Consider the following 16,819-nt stretch of genomic DNA (forward strand, 5'->3'; position numbering starts at 1 on the left):
CTGGGATAGTGTCCGGCACTTGTGCAAACTTGGTTGAGGCATCTGGAAGAATACTTAATACCAGATGCTAAGTTGAAATATTTAGATTAAAATTCCTGATTATTATAGGTTTGCATGGCACACTATATGGTACTTAATAGGTAAACTATCACCAGTAAAAGATCTTTAAGGACGCTGTGTGACTTTCCCTTAACAGAATAATAATAATCCTCAAACAAAAAGAAAGGATGCCTGAAAGAGGGAATACAGACATGAATATTTCTGCAATCAACTGATATTAGAAGGAATTGTAATTAACAAGGTTAGCTTTTCCTGAAAACGCCACTTATCTACATCGAACCTAGCATTATAAACTGCAAATTACGCATCTCATCTACGCCCCCAAGCGTCCTTTACTCGAATATAATATTTATGAAAGAAAATGGCAAAATATGGAAGTAAGCATCAATTTCCTTGAAGGTAATCATAAGTTCCGGAAAATTGGAAGGGTTGGCTATCGGAGTTATTACAAGGTAAGTAGTGGTTGTGTTTTCACTCTTCAGGCAATAGTGGACAGTTTAAGATGCAATTTCCAAGTGATTTAGTTCAAGTTCAGTTGACTTTTTTTGAGTGTTCTCGGTATCTGGCCGTTAAAGGACAACATTTTTCGGTCTTCATTTAAGCTGTTCACTTTCATGAGTATCTGTGTGTCGGGCACGGGGCTAGTAACCATAGATGGCTTTCAACAAACGAAACTATCAAGGATTTTCGTTAATGCATTATACTCCGCTAATGGCTTACTTACATTGTTAAAGGCAGTGATTCTATACAAGAAATCCCATCAAATCGAAATATTCTTACTAAAGATGGATGAAATATCTTTTTTCTCAGCACTAGATGAAAGAGTTAATAACTAAACGAATTGAACGCCTACGAAAACTACTCTGCGTCCTATTTTCATCAGTTGTAGTCGCGATATTCGTTGAGCCATTGCTCACTCGCAAAATCACAGAAACTCGTCCTATTCCTATCTGGTATCCTTTCGAGTGGGAGAGGAAATTGTATCTGTCTCTGACCCTATACTTATATGAAATTGCAGTTACTATTTCCTTACTAATTATCATAGTATCTATAGACACGTTTGTTGGGAGTGTTCTTCTAATAATTGGTGGTCAGCTGGAGTCCTTAGGATATCGATTGAAAAGCTTGTCAACCGATAATGGAAGTATCTGGCGAATGCAGTTCAAAAACTGTGCTGAAGACTATTACCAAATATACCAGTACGTCAGTTTAAATTTAATTAAAAGATTAATTGATAACCTATCGTCCTTTTAATCTATAGATTATGCAAAAAATTTGAAGAGATTTTCTCAACGATGATATCCTTTCAAGCCATGTTCAGCTGCTTAATGATATGCTTGAGCGGATATGCACTTATTCGGGTAAGGTATTGGCAAGAAGTCTCTTTTTTATCTCAGCGAAACATTACCAATATGATCACAAAATATCTTATTTTTTTCCAGGCCGAAACTTCCGAAGATTCCATGCGCTTCTTCTTGTTTTTCCTGTGTATGCCCTATCAAGTATTCTTTCCATGCTTTGCAGGAAATCAGGTTGCAGAAAAGTCAGAGAAGCTCCTATTTTATCTATACTCCTCTAATTGGCCGGAAATTGATACACGTTACAAAAAGATGCTGCTACTTTTTAGCATCAAATTAAATCGTCCGATTATTATAAGATTCGGATTCATCAAGCAACTACGACTAAGGACATTCACGGAGGTATGAATCAAGTACATATTTGGATTTAGGATTACCCTCGACAAGTTGGAATATACAAATGAAATTGCAGGTCGTGGATATTTCATACAAAATATACGCCGTACTTCAACATGCGCAAAAATAGGGAAAATGGACAATTTGTATTTGCTTCAGATGGGTAGATTTATAGTACACTATCTAATTAGAAATTGAATAGAAAGGCTTTCCATTGTATTTACATAACCATAACATAAGAAAACCGTAAGGACATATTTACAATGCACATAATGAAATGTCACTTAACGCAAGGCACTCAGTGCAAGACTACTTAAGATTGATGCTCTCTCTCCGGAGTTCTGGCAGTTGTCCGAGGTGTCACGTTCTTCTTTTCCCGTTAATTAACTGTCAATCTTTGTAGACCTTGCCAACCCAAACATCAGCCAGTGCTGCCCGCATAGTTTTTCGGGTTAGGCACCCTGAGTTTTTCTGCCTGCGGATGTGGTAAAATACACGTTATTTTTAACAAATTCTTAACATTTATTAATTCTGCATTATAAATCTAAAACACGGTCGCGGTTCAAATCTCACTGGTGACAGTGGAATTTGTATCGTGATTTGACGTCGGATACCAGTCGACTCAGCTGTGAATGAGTACCTGAGTCAAATCAGGGTAATAATCTCGAGCGAGCGCAATGCTGACCACATTGTCTCCTACAGTGTACTGTAGTGTACCGTGAATGAAGTGCTCTAACACACTTCAAGGCCTAGATCCAATATGGATTGTTGCCCCAACGATTATTATTATTATAAATCTAAAACATAATTACAATTCCTTATTGATTTTTAATTCTAAAATCTCAACTAAAGTTTTTTTCTCTAAAAACTTATTCTAGACTAAACTTCCACGATTGCTCTGCCAGCTTCGCGCCTGTCACACCGCTACCAACATATAGGCGAGCCACCTAGGAGGGTGAGTTTCAGTTCGTGGTAAATTATATTATTGTGAAGCGGAACTCGGATGAATCTTCGTTAAACAACTCGCGCCTCCACACTACCCCACCCCCAGCTGCTACTGGGTTTCAGCGACAAACCTGACTACAATCCCGGCAACTTTAGAGGCGCAGTTCGAACCTCACGCCCCGTGCACCCTTTTCCCGAAGTTTCGAGGCGACAAAAAGCTATAACTTAGACACGGAGACGTTCTTGGGCCTGCCGCTGTCGTCAAGCCTAAAGAAGTACTCCCCTTCGCTGATCACTTCATATAGTCCCTCATATGTTGGTTGCAACCCAAATCTAACCTTAGTACCTCATTGGCGAGAGGGATGGTCTGGCGGGTGAACACTACGCCCACAGTGGGCACCAAGCCATCTTTTTCGACATCAGGAACGGAAGAGGCGACAGTCGAGTGAGCAAAAGAAGTAGAAAAGCCAGGGTAGCTGGATGGTCCACTAGAGCTTTGGAGGAAGGGGCTTTCCTGGCGGTTTTAGAAAGAGGTCACGACTAGTAGGGAACGGCGCTGGAAAAAGTAAGCCAGTCATGTCAACGGATAAAGCATGCGACTCTACAATGCCGCGAGGGAAGTGCCCCACAATAAGAAACCAAACTACTGATTGAACCAGGAAATCTCGCTGTTGAGAACATTAAGTCTACCAGCGAGGGGGATTTGCCATAGGACCAGAGGGAAGTCAGAACATGGGCAATCGAAGAAGGAATACTGCAAACTTCGAAATAGCCTTAAGAAGGCTATACGGGAAAGTAAGCGGAATTGCTAGAAGCAGTTGTGCCTTGAGTCAAATACCAACCCGTGGGGCGCTGCTTACAAGGTTGCAATGAACAAGATTCGTGGGCAAAAATCACCCCAAGTGACGTGCCCGGGACTCTTGTTCAAAATAAGCGCAATTCTTTTTCTTTTCCCACAAAAAGAAGAAAGTAGACCTCAACCAACGGTGCAACAGAACGTCTTTACAATATCAAGGATTGCCGAGGAGGAACTACTGGAGGTCTGTGGACGAATTTGGGATAATAAGGCCCCGGGATTACATGGGATTCCGAACAAAGCCCTGAAGTTGGCAGCTGAAATTAGTCCCGCGTGGTTCATAAGTACGTTTGAATCGTGCATGGTGGAAGAAGTGTTTACCAAAGCCCCAAAACCACCTGGCGCACCCTCTTCATATCGCCCTATCTGTCTTTTAGACACTATGGGGAAGATGCTGGAGAGGGTGATATACAACAGGCTGCTTCCGTTCGTCGAGCTAGCTTTTGGTCAATCGGAGCAGCAGTACAGGTTTCGCAAAGCGCGGTCCACAGTCGATGCCATTGCAACGGTCGTAGACCTGGCCCGGGAGGATTTGGCCCCTGGTACGTGCTGTGCGGTGGATGCCAAGAATGTCTTTAACTCCGCCAACTGGGGTCGAATTAAGGGCACTCTGATTAAACTGGATGTCGCTCGTTAGTTAGCTCGGATAATCGAGGGTTACCTTTGGGAGAGACTTCTTTTGTACGAGACGGACGACGGGTGGAAGGACTATATTGTGACGGCAGGTGTTACCCAAGGTTCTGCTCTGGGGCCCCTGCTATGGAATAAAATGTACGATGGAGTGCTCGCCTTTCGCGTACCAAAGGAGGCAACATTGTTTAGTTTTGCAGACGACCTGGCAATGGAAGTAGTTGCGAAACAACACAAGGACGTTTAACTGTATACAAAGGAAACCATTCAAAACATGGATCCAAATGGTGAAATTGGACCTGTACGGAAAATAAGACGGAGGCGATCCTTATTACCAATCGCAGAAAAACCAACACTTTCAAACTCCCGGTTAGTAATCACGAGGCCGTTTCAAAATCAATCATTAGATACCTGCGGGTAATGATCGATGCCAAATTGAGCTTGAAGGGCACCTGAACTATGCGCGCGAAAAGGCAGCAAAGGCTAGCTCATCTCTAGGAAGGATGGTGTCTAATATTGGAGTGCCAAAATCTAGTCGCCAGCTGCTTAACACAGGGGTGGTGAAATCCATCCTGCTATACACGGCTCCTGTATGGGTGTGCGCACTGGTTAACACAGTGAACCAGGGAAGGGTAAGTTCGGCATACCGGCCAATCGTGCTGAGGTTGTGCAGTGCATATAGGACGGTATCTGGTGAGGCAGTGGGTGTCATCGCGGGGATGATTCCCTTCGATCTTCTAGCTAATGAGGCAAACTGTCTCTATCGAAGAAGTAGGGCGAATCCGGCCGAAGTGACTGCAAGCTTCCGAGAGGCCACTAGGGAGGAGCTGTACAAGAGACGGTGGGATAATTCCGAAAAAAAGCAGTTGGACCCATACACTGATCCCGTGTATTGAGTGATGAGTCGAGCGCAAGCACGGAGAATTGCACTACCATTTAACGAACGGTGGATATAGGAAGTACTTGCATCGCTTCGGATTGGATAAGTATTCAGACTGTCCCGAATGAGCCGTTACACGCTGCAAGGACCCGGAGCATGTCATATTCCACTATCTGAAATTCGCGATTGAAAGAGAGAGGTTAAACAACGCCCTCAACAAAGTTATCGGACCCTATAATTTCGTGGAGAAGATGCTGAGGCCCGCAGCAAATTCGAGTGCAATAAACGCAATAGTAACTGCGATAAAGGAAAACCTGCAAAAACTGGAACGAGCCCGGAAAGTGCAGCCGATGCGTGACTTAATTGTGCTAATGTAAATCAGAGCCCTCCTCACAAAATAATATTTCACGGTGGTGCCGCGGGGATATGGGCGGAGAAAGGGGGTGGTTTTAGTGGGTGAGAATCCCACACACTGCTGCAACCTAGGGCAGCAGCGTCTTTTTAAGATTTCCACCTCCCTACCCCCACAGATCATTTTGGAATAGTACGCAGTTTAGATCTTCGCTACACCTGCTCTTCATCGATTTTGAAAAAGCTCTCGATGGCGTGAACTGGAGTATTCTACGCAGAACGGGCATTCCAGAGAAACTAATAGCTATTATCAGAGCGACATATGATGGCGCAAAATGTCACGAGATCCAAAGTGGCGACTGCCAGGGTTGAATCTTGTCACCGATATAATTCATTCTTGTTATCGGTAACGGCCAGGAGTTCAATGGACAGTGACATCTTTCCTCAAACGCCCCGATTACGCTGATGACATCTGCTTGCTCTCTCACCAGGTGATGGGCCTTGACCAAATGTCTCTGGATTTGAAAAAATGAGGCAAGAAGATTTGTACTAAAAATAAACACCAACAAAATCAAAATTCTCAGTCTGAACAGTCAACGCAGTCTCCTTATCTGTTGCTATATGGGAATAGAACATGGAAAGTGGACTCCACTGTTATCCATAACTCCAAGCTTTCGTCAATACCTATCTGTTTCGTGCCGTTGAAGTGTGCTGGCCTGACACTATATCAAACGAAGAACTTGCTCGACGTACATGCCTGGCACTGGCACGCACTGTGATCGGAAGACGAAAGTGGTACTGGATAGGTCACATTTTAAGATATAGCGGCAATTGCATTGCGACTACACCATACAGCGGAATCCACTTTCCCAGGATGACCGACGAGTGGGTCGCCCCAAGGGCACTTGGTGCAGAACAGTGGCAGGTCAGGGCATAGGGGCAGTAGATGCGCTGTTCCCCACCAAGAGGTCAATGGCAATCATATTCTACCGAAAAGGGACACTATCTGTACCAGAGAAGGAGAGCGAATCCAGCCGATGTGGCTGCGGACTTTCGAAAAGCAACCAAGAAGGAGCTGTACAGGAGATATCGCAAAAGTGGATAATTCGGAAAAAGGCCGCTGGATCCATACACTGATCCTGTGCCCCTCCTCTTCCCAATGGACGCGTGATTTAATGGTGCTGGTGTCGACCAGCACCTTCCCCGCATGGTAATACTTCACGGCGGTCCTGTAGGGATTTGAAAACCTCGCAATAGCATCTACATAAGGCTTTTGATAGGACAAAATAGGGACAATGCGTTGATCCCGAGCCGCCCCCTCCCCCCTTCGCAGGACGCGTGATTTAATCGTGCTGGTGTAGACCATAGCCCTCCCCGCGTGGTAATACTTCACGGTGGTCTCACGAGGATTTGAAAAACTCACGATTGCATCCAGACTAGGCTTTTGATAAAATAAAATGGCGCAACCAATCACGACAAGCCGACCCCAGCTTGTAAACGGAACAAATGCCAAAGAAAAAGAAGAAGAAGAATTGTTGGTACGTCTGCTTTAGAGCAAAGGAAGTTGAATCAGTCAGAAGAGCGACTAGAGACCATGTGGGTCAAGAGTTGATAAATGAAAAGTGGCTTATTGTAATAGGGTTTAAAATGAAGGACTTAAGTGAGAACCCCACCAACCTGGCCCAGTAGCGTCTTTTTAAGATTTCCAGATTTAAGATTTAAGATTTCATAAAAGAAAAGAATGGAATAAAATGCATTATCCCTGTTATGCGTGCCTTTGGATGTTGAGCCCATCCTTAGGTCCTTTTGGTCCGGTTAAGGGAAAAGAGCGATCGTGGGATTTTTTTCTTTTATGTTGTCAGACTGATGACATGCCTACATACCTATTTCTACTAAAATCAATTCAAATTAGAAGGAATTGCAGTTAGCAAGTTCTGCTTTTCTTGAAAACGCCACTTATCTTGTATCTAATTTAGCATTATAAACTACAAATCACGCATTTCATCTACGCATCCAAACGTCCTTTACTCGGATATAATATTTATGAAAGTAAAATGCAAAATGTGGGGGCAGTCAATGTCCTTGAAAATAATTATAAGTTTGAGGGGATCGCAAGGGCTAACTATCGAAGCCATCACAAGATAGGTTGGGTTTCATTCTTTAAATAATAGTTCACGGTTTAAGATGCAAAATCCAAGTGACTTAGTTAAAGTTCAATTGACTTTTCTGAGTGTCCTCGGTATCTGGCCGATGAAGGACAAAGTTTGCTGGGCTTCGTTTAAACTTTTTGGTGTCATGAGTATATGTGTGTCGGGTACTTTGCTGATAATCACGGATGGTTTCAAACAAACGAAATTATCTAAAATCTTTATTAATACCTTGTATGCTACTAACAGCTTTCTTACCTTGTTCAAGGCAGTGATTTTGTACAAAAAATCCAATCAAATCGAATTATTCTTACTAAAGATGGATAAGATACCTTTTTTCCCAGCACCAGATGAGAGGACGACTAAAGATTTGATAACGAAACGGATTGAACGTCTACGGAAACTACTTTGCATGTTATTTGCATCAGTTGTAGTATACTCACTGAGCCGTTGATAACCCTCAAAATCACAGAAGCTCGCCCCATTTCTATTTGGTATCCTTTCGAATGGAAGGGTAAATTGTATCTGTGTCTGATCCTATACTTATATGAAGGTGCTCTCGCTATTTGTTTCGCAACTACCTTAGTATCTATAGATACGTTTCTTGGGAGTGTTCTTCAGATAATTGGTGGCCAGCTCGAGTCCTTAGGATATCGATTGAGAAGCTTGCCTACGGATAATGGAAATATCTGGCGAATCGAATTAAAAAAATGTGTTGAGGAATACCACCAAATATATCTGTATGTCACTCAAAATTTAACTAAAAGATTAATTGGATTAATTGATAATCTATCGCTCTTTTAATCTATAGGCTTTGTAAAAAATTTGAAGAAATGTTCTCAACCATGATATCTTTTCAAGCGATGTTCAGTTGCTTAATGATATGTTTGAGCGGTTATGCACTTATTCGGGTATCTTTCATCATTATATCAGCGAAATATTACCAGCATCATCACAAAATATCTTATGTCTTTCCAGGCTCGAACTTCAGAAGATTCCATACGTTTTTTCTTCTTTTTCCTGGGCATGCTTTACGAAGTCTTCTTTCCATGCTATGCAGGAAATGAGGTTGTAGAAAAGTCAGAGGAGCTCTTATTTAATTTATACTCATCTAATTGGCCAGAACTAGATACACATTCCAAGAAAATGCTACTCACTTTTAGTATTAGACTGAATGATCCAATCATAATAAAGTTCGGATTCATCAAAAGACTACGACTCAGAACATTCACGGAGGTATGACTAAATAGTTTGAATTTCAGATTATGTTCAACAAGTTGGAAGATACAATTAAACTTTCAGGTCGTGGATATTTCATATAAAATATACGCCGTACTTCAACGAACGCAAAAATAGGAGAAATGAAAAACAGAGCAGTTTCTAGGGCGTTATGCAAGTAGAAATTTAATAGAAAGGCTTTCCACAATACTTATGTAACTAATGCATATTTTATTTGTCAATTAACAAACATTCATAACTATAACTATTTTCTTTTAAATTAATTCCAATCCGTAGATTGCAGACATCTTTTCTCTTAGAATCCTTCTCCTTGACTCTAACCATCAAAGCTATTCTATTTTGCTTTGAAATCATGGCAGTAGTAAGGGTCCAATCACGGCTTCGAATTTCAGTAGGTGCGACAAGGATAGGATGCGATGGTAGGCCTGCGATCCAAACAAATATGTTCCAACAAAATTACACAATATAAAACTCTCACAAATACCCACTAAACCAAACACTAAAAATAAGAAAACAACTTCAAGCAAATCCCTTATTACTAATGGCCAAACAACTCCTTACAGAGCGTTTGCAATTGACTGTATCGGCCACACCAATTGTGCCAATCAATCAGGCGGGATTAGTTGTTGTTCGGCGCAGACATGCAATCGTTAAGGATCGATTGTTGGTAAGCAGTCTTGGACAAGAAACGATCATCTTCATCAAGAGTGCAATAACTGGTACCCGGTATAGACCTGCCTTTTTTTGGAAGTAGGGTAGGGGAATGCGTTTACGCACAGAGTGTTGTATTTCCGCAACAGTACGCTGTCGGACTACCAACTAAACACCAACCTGTCATCAGAGAACTAGCCCGGAACCGTTTGACATATTACTTCAGGCAGCCTTCCTCGACCTCAAACATGATTCCAGCTGCCAGCGCTCTTCAGCATCTCTCTGACAATGTTATCTGGAGAGAGCTCTCCTGTGCCTGCATAAAGCTGCTGACGAAAGTCGTCCCACCTTTAGCAGAAGAAAAAGTGTCTTCTGCGTCATCCACCACACCATTGCAGAACAAACAATTAGGAGATCGCGCCTTTCCAATCTTGTGTAGATAAGACTAAAAACCTCCATACCCGCTTACAAGTTGGGTAAGGAAGTAATCAATCTCACCGTGCGTTCGGTTCAGTCATGGGTCTAAATTGTCGATGAACCGCGCAGTCAATCGGCCCCTTTTCTCATTTTGCCAAGAGAGTTGCCACCCGGTAAGGGTGCATTGACGTTCTTCACGGGAAACCACCTCTCTTAACTCCTCGCCCTTACGGCGGTAGATAGCTTTGCGCTCTTTGGCAAGGAGGCCAACGGGTATCAATCACGCGATCAACGTCACGGCCAGTTCGAAAACAGTGCGATTAGCAGACGCCACTTGCAAAGCTCCTCCTCTCTGCACTTGAGCAAGGCGCTTACAATGCACCTTGTCAAGGGCGTCAGCCCACATCTCCGCGTTATAGAGCTGAACGGACTGCGTTGCTCCCTAAATAAGACGTCTGCTAGTAGATATACGGCCCCCCATCATTCGTCATTAGCCGATTCAAGGCCGCGACTCCACGAGGAAGGAAGGGTGAGAAAGGAATTGGGAGATTTTTCCGTTTACCTCGCTGTCGAAACGTGGTTCACGGAAGTGGAGGGTGCAGTGGTGTACCTGGGGGAAGTGGTGAGCGAGGACGTTGACCTTTTCTGTGGGGGGGGGGGGGATATTTCAGGGTAGGATCGTGTTTCGTTGGACTGATTTGCCTAAACACGAGCAGGTTTTCCTGAGCTCCCTGTATGCTATGACGGTTGTGGAGATATTGGGTGTAGAGGGTGAGGATTTTTTCGCGGATGGACCTGTCCAGTTCACGGATTTCGAAGAGGAAATGAGAGGATTGCTGAGAGTATCTAAATAGTCTCCGCCTGAGGGTCCTTTTATACTGGATGTCGGTTAGGATGTCATCGGGGAGGGTGATTAGATTGCAGTAGTTTAAGGGGCGGGATGGGATCAGTTCATTACATACTTACCGAATTGCTTCGGTGTAGTCCACCTCGCATACAGATGCGTTAAATGTGGTCAGGTACCGAAGTTCGTTAATTGCGGGGGCAATAATCACCCCGCAAACTACAGGAAATGCCCTTTGTTTGTCCAGCTCGTGGTAAGGAGACACGCATAAAAACGTTCGCCTTTCAACCACTCTTTCCTCACAACTACTTCCAGCCCCGTTGGTCGCCCAATTACAAATCTAGCCTTCACCCATCCGTCTGTATCCTTCGCAGACACCGCACGAAGCGGAACCTCACCCCATACACCCAACCGCCTGAACTAATCCACCACCACTCCAATCCAGACTTTCTTGAGTTCGCCAGGAAATCACAATAATTCTTGCAAATGTTCAACTCAATGGTCGGTATCTTAATAATAATAATCGTTGGCGCAACAATCCAATTGGATCAGGGCCTTGAAGTGTGTTAGAGCACTTCATTCAAGACCGTAACGGTACACTACAGTAGACTGTAGGAGGCAATGTGGTCAGCATTGCGCTCGCCCGAGATTATTACCCTGATTTGACTCAGGTACTCATTCACAGCTGAGTCGACTGGTATCCGACGTCAAATCACCATACAAATCCCACTGCTGCAAGTGAGATTTGAACTGCGATCTTCCGTACGATAGCTTGTGTTCTAACCACTCAGCTATTCGGAAATGGTCGGTATCTTGGCATCCATTAATGGACGTTAAGATAATCGAGTTGAACATCAACTCCATCATCGGCCGAGCTAGCAGGCACGAGTTTAAGCCCGGCCCTTCCAACCTTCAAGAGAACACACTACCACTCTTGCCTAGACCACTTTCTGATTAGCAGCAACCTTACTGTTAATCCCAACCCAAACACCTTTCCCTTATTCGAAACAGTCCCCGGCATCAGCGACCATGATGCCATAATTCTTCACACCAAACTCCGGGACAGAGTCGTTCGGTCCACCCCACCTTCAGTTCCCAACTTCCAGCACGCAAACTGGAAATACAACATCCTGACCTTCAAAACCAAACTTCAGCCTCTACTACTCCCATCCAACAGTATAGTTCCCAACGGCACCATTGACCAAACGGTCGATTGTTTAATCGATTTAAAAATTTCGGGACTTTCTACTACTACATTTTTTCGACTTACCTCCTGCTTCTTTGGTGTCGCTGCAGATGCTGGTCTCGGCTGCTGAGGTTGCTTGGGTGCTGGTTGTTTGGCTGCGCTGGCGGGATGCTCGCTGAGCGTAGGGAAAGCCTCGGGGTGGGACCCGGTCGGTAGGGCGAGTGGCGCCAGTACCTGCTCCACGTAGACGGTGGTGTCCATTACTTCGGTTCGCGTGGTCGACATCGTAAGGGGGCAGGATGCCCCGAAAGTACGTGCAATCGTGGCCTCGAGCGACGCGATCACCGAAGTAAGTGTCTTTACTCATTGTCCGTGTTGGCGTTTATGCTCGAGGGCTTCCTCAAGCTTCTTCATCAATTTCTTGTTTTTTTTTCGAAGGACTATCGCATCGCTGATCGTGCCAACCGAAATTGAACTCCTCACAATCTCATCGGCCCCCGCTTGAGAGCGTCACCTTGGACGCCGTATCCCTTCCCTCGTTAGCGGCCATTTTTCCGGGTCACCTTTGTGACCCCGTCTGGCTACGGCGGACTCATTCTTTTCTAATCTGCACAGATTCTTCACTCTGTAAATATTCTTTCTTCAAAACAAATGTTCTCACTTTTGCTTTAAAAATTAATGTTCGCGCTAGAAATCGTTCCATTTGCTCTCAATTGTCACTGGCTTGAAAAAATCACAATATTCTCCTCTCTAAACTCTTTTTATTCAACTTCCCTCCCTCAGTCATTTCCTGACTTTCCTCTTATCTCTCAGACAGTTCCTGCAAAGTTTCTTTTCATTGTTACTCATCTCGTTTTTTTCTCTCCTTCCTCTGGCGTTCCCCAAGGCCCAATACTTGGCCCCCTACTTTTTCTGTTTTTTTATCAACGACCTCGTTTCCATCCTAACCTGCCCGTGTTTGCTTTACCCAGACGACCTTAAATGATTTGCCTCTGTTTCGTCTCCGCTGGACTGTGCTCTCTTGTAGTCCAACCTTGATAATTTGGTCCGTTGCTAACACAAAATATCAGCAAATGCCACTGGATGTGAATGGTGCTATTCTCCCTTTCACTACTGACCTCCTTCCAAGAACTAGGTGTAATGTTCGACGACAAACTTCGTTTCAATTCCCACTTCGTTGACATCATCAATAGAGCCTCCAAAATGTCTGGTTTTATCCTAAGTCCCACTTCCGATTTTACCTCAATTTTTGTTTCTCTGTTCAGAAACATCCTTGCTGTGTAGTCTAGTCCCCCTTTCGCATGCGTGTACAACGCAAATTCACCCAGATCCTTTCCTCTTTTATAAAAAAAACCTTCCACGGGTTGACTATCTGCCACGACTCCGCACCCTCAATCTTCCCTCCCTGATATGTGTACTCTTTTCAAACTCTTCAATTGCCTGATAGACTGCCCTGCCAACTCGAAATTTCCGCACCGCCTCTCATGATACAGGTAGTGCGGACATTTTTGAAGTACCCTCCGCGGAGCTCAAGATTTACTTCCACTCCCCGATCCCGAGGCTATACCGGTCCTACAACGCCCTACAGCTTGGCTCCTTTGACTCTATCTCCTTCTTTAGTTTTGAGTGTAAAGTAAGCCATTTACTTGCTCCTCTCTCTGAGGACAATATGTAATAAGGAATTTATTTTCTGTGTATTGTCTTCATTAAATAAAGAAATAAATATCAACATCTATGGTAAAATGGGCGGCCTAATCTGATAACGCTTCAGATTAAAGTTGCATAATTTCGCAAGTCCTGACACGACCTCCTCGTGGTGGCCGCTGGAAACCATCTTCGGACGGGCCAAGAGTGTTTAGGGCCGGGCTGGGAGCAAGCTCATCCAACTGACGAGGATCTGCTTGTCTGCTGGTCATGTGTTAGGGGTAAATAAGTCTAGCGGGAGGATGGGCCGAAGCAGCAGCCTGGGGATCGTCCTTCCTGCACCGGAGAAGGTGCTAATGGGACCTCAAGCCAAGGTGGAACAGCATACGCCGAGTGCTGCGTGGCCAATGGGGAGCTTGGTCTTTAGTATGCGAACGCTGAATACCTTGGGCACCTTCAGTTTCAAATAAGACCCTTACCCTGAACATTCCTCCCGGGCTACTCGTGGGACCAAGACATGGACTCAATTTAAAAAAAAAAAACAAAAAACGACGATAGAAGAAGAGGGGGGGTGCGGTTCGGAGTCAGGAATGCAAAGGTAAAAGTGTTCCGCTCCGCAAAACCGGACGACGACCTAGATCCAATCGACGCCGCCAACGAGGTGTTGGAGGTGATGACGATCGACGATCCGACGGGGACTAACAAACCCGCCACGCAAGCAGATCATGCTGAGGGTAACACAGATAAATCTGCAGCACTTGAAGTGCGCCTCGGCTAATCTGCGTGTCTTCCTCTTAGAGGAAGACATCGACATCACACTAATACAGCAGCCCTGAGTCTGAAGCGACCGAACCATCAAAGCACTCCAAAGCAAATATTTTAATTTATTCCACATCAAGATAGACCTGAAGCATGTATTTTCGCGAGAAAAAGTCCGCACGTTTTTCTGTGTCCGGACCTGAGTTCCAGCGACCTAGCCGTAGTGAAGCTGGACCAATCAGGGTAGAAAATGTGTATATTTCCTCGGCCTACATGGCCCACGGCCGATCAGCTCTGCCAGAAGAACTACAACATCTGACCAATACCATAGCAACAAAAAAAGCCAACCTGTTGATATGCTGCCAATGGAAGGCATACGCTTTGGGGCAGAGGTGAGTCATTCTTTGATTTCATTATTACTTCAAACCTATCGGTGTGTAACAGGCGCAGTACACCAACCTTCCATTTCCCCTGCTCGGAGAACTGTGACAGTTGGGAGGAGGTCCTTGATATCACCCTAATAACCGACAATGTGATTCTTAGGGTGGAGGACTGGAAAGTGTCTGACCAGAGATCCTTCTCTAATCACAAGACAGACAAACTGGAGTCAAAGATCGGAGCTCTGAAAAAGTCGCGTGCCCTACTAAATACAGCAAAAAGACACTGCCACCGTGGTGGAATGTAGATCTCTCCAGCCCCAGGAAGCTGACCAGAGAAATCTTCAACATCTGTTACAGGCAAAAATATTGGCAGCCATACAAGGGCTGCCTAAAGAAGTACAAGTCGGCCATCAGGACCGCTAAGAGGCGACCTTGATTGGACTATTGTTAGAACATCGAAAACACCAGCGAATCCGCGAGGTTCAATAACATTCTGTCCAAGGAAGATAAGAGTCCATTCTTTCTTAAAAGGTCGGAAGGCTCCTGGACGGAATCTTCAAACGCACTTTCCCGCCAGCGAGGAGGACTGTGAGTCAGAACCTTGCTTAGAGGATTTGCGGCCACACAAATCGGTAATTACCGAGGATAAAATCGGCTGCACTATAAACAGCTTCTCCGCATATAAATCTCCAGTCCCAGATAGCATAATGCCAGCCATTCTACAGAAGCAGCGGGAAAGGGTTATGCCGTGGCTTGTTGAGATTTACCGGAACTGCATCTCTTTAGGATACGTACCACTTTCCTGGAGACGCGCACCAGTGATTCTCATACCGAAAGCGGGCAGGCGCGGTCATGAGCCCGCGAAGGAATTTCGACCAATCAGCCTGACCTCTTTCGTGCTGAAGACCCTAAAGCGGGTCCTGGACATTTACTTAAGGACAACTATGGAAAGAACGCCTTTCTCTAAGTCCCAGCCCTCCACGAGGTAATTAGCACGGTTGAGCGGTCGCTGCAGTACAAGCAGTATACCCTAGCTGCCTTTTTGGATATAGAGGGAGCTTTTAACAACGTTAGTACCAACGACATCAAGGAAGCCTTGACCGGTATTGGATGGGAGGGGTATCTCACGCATTGGATTATATCCATGCTAAGTACCAGAATAATCCAGTTGGATCTGGGAGGCAAGCACTTGACCAGAGCTGTGAACAGAGGCACGTCCCAGGGTGGCGTCATCTCACGGGTGCTCTGGTTGATAGTAATGAACGAAATTTTACGTACATTGAACAGCAGCGGGGTGAAGGTGGTGGCGTACGCCGACGACTTGGTGATATTAGTATCAGAGATGTTTCTGTCCATTATGAGCGACATCATGGAAGGAGCGTTGCGAAAGGTATTTATGTTTATGGTAAATCCAACCAAAACGCCACTGATGCTATTCATTACCAAGACTAGGATACCTGAATTCCATCTACCACGGCTGAATGAACAAAGATTGGTTCTTTCCTCTAATGTAAAGTATCTGGGTGTAATCCTGGATCCAAAGCTAAATTGGAGATTGAACATAGAACTGAGGGTTACGAAGGCCTGTGAAGCCTTCTAAGTCTGTAAGAGAACTCTTGCAAAGCACCGGGGCGGAGTCTGCTCACACTACCTAGCAGCCGCGGGCCTAAGATGGCGAAGGCTTACGAGCTGTGCCAAGTCAAGGAGAATTTGGCCCGCTTATAACATAGCCCGATCACGAGAGCTCCTGTGCCGGACGCGTGCAAATGCATTCAAGGTTACGACGGTCTGCACGGGGTACTCGTCCATAGAGGACCATGCCGCCAGACTCGGCATACAATTCGCATTGGCTAAGCTGCAGAGAAGGAAGGGAAAACCTCATGCACTTTCTCTGCGATTGCCCAGCTCTTGCTAGAGTCAAACTACGAACACTGGATAAACCATTCTTTGGGGACCTCAGAAAAATTTCTAGCTGCAGGGGGAAGAGCCGGTTTCCTTCGTGAATACTACGGGCTGGCTCTGGAGATACGAGCCGGCTAGATTCTGCCTCCCTGCTCCCATATTAGCAGTCACGGTCTTAGGAGTTTGTGGCATCAAAACGGCGCACCACAGCGGTAATTGGGTTCCTTGGAGCAG

General features: G+C 44.9%; 2 protein-coding genes across 2 annotated transcripts; both read left to right on the forward strand.

Moving 5' to 3' along the window:
- The first annotated feature begins 606 nt into the window (after positions 1–606).
- Positions 607–2,170, forward strand: LOC119655628 (putative odorant receptor 71a). The gene is made up of 4 exons (XM_038061598.1): positions 607–1,259; positions 1,322–1,421; positions 1,503–1,760; positions 1,831–2,170. The coding sequence occupies exons 1-4, from the start codon at positions 877–879 to the stop codon at positions 1,882–1,884; spliced, it is 795 nt and encodes a 264-aa protein (XP_037917526.1). The 5' UTR covers positions 607–876; the 3' UTR covers positions 1,885–2,170.
- Positions 2,171–7,641: 5,471 nt separating this feature from the next.
- Positions 7,642–8,980, forward strand: LOC119655890 (odorant receptor 94b-like). The gene is made up of 3 exons (XM_038062037.1): positions 7,642–8,474; positions 8,542–8,799; positions 8,866–8,980. Exons 1-3 carry the CDS (start codon positions 8,397–8,399, stop codon positions 8,917–8,919), a joined length of 390 nt encoding a protein of 129 aa, XP_037917965.1. The 5' UTR covers positions 7,642–8,396; the 3' UTR covers positions 8,920–8,980.
- Positions 8,981–16,819: the final 7,839 nt, after the last annotated feature.

The sequence above is a fragment of the Hermetia illucens genome, chromosome 4 (assembly GCF_905115235.1).
Source record: "Hermetia illucens chromosome 4, iHerIll2.2.curated.20191125, whole genome shotgun sequence".
NCBI classification, from domain to species: domain Eukaryota; kingdom Metazoa; phylum Arthropoda; class Insecta; order Diptera; family Stratiomyidae; genus Hermetia; species Hermetia illucens.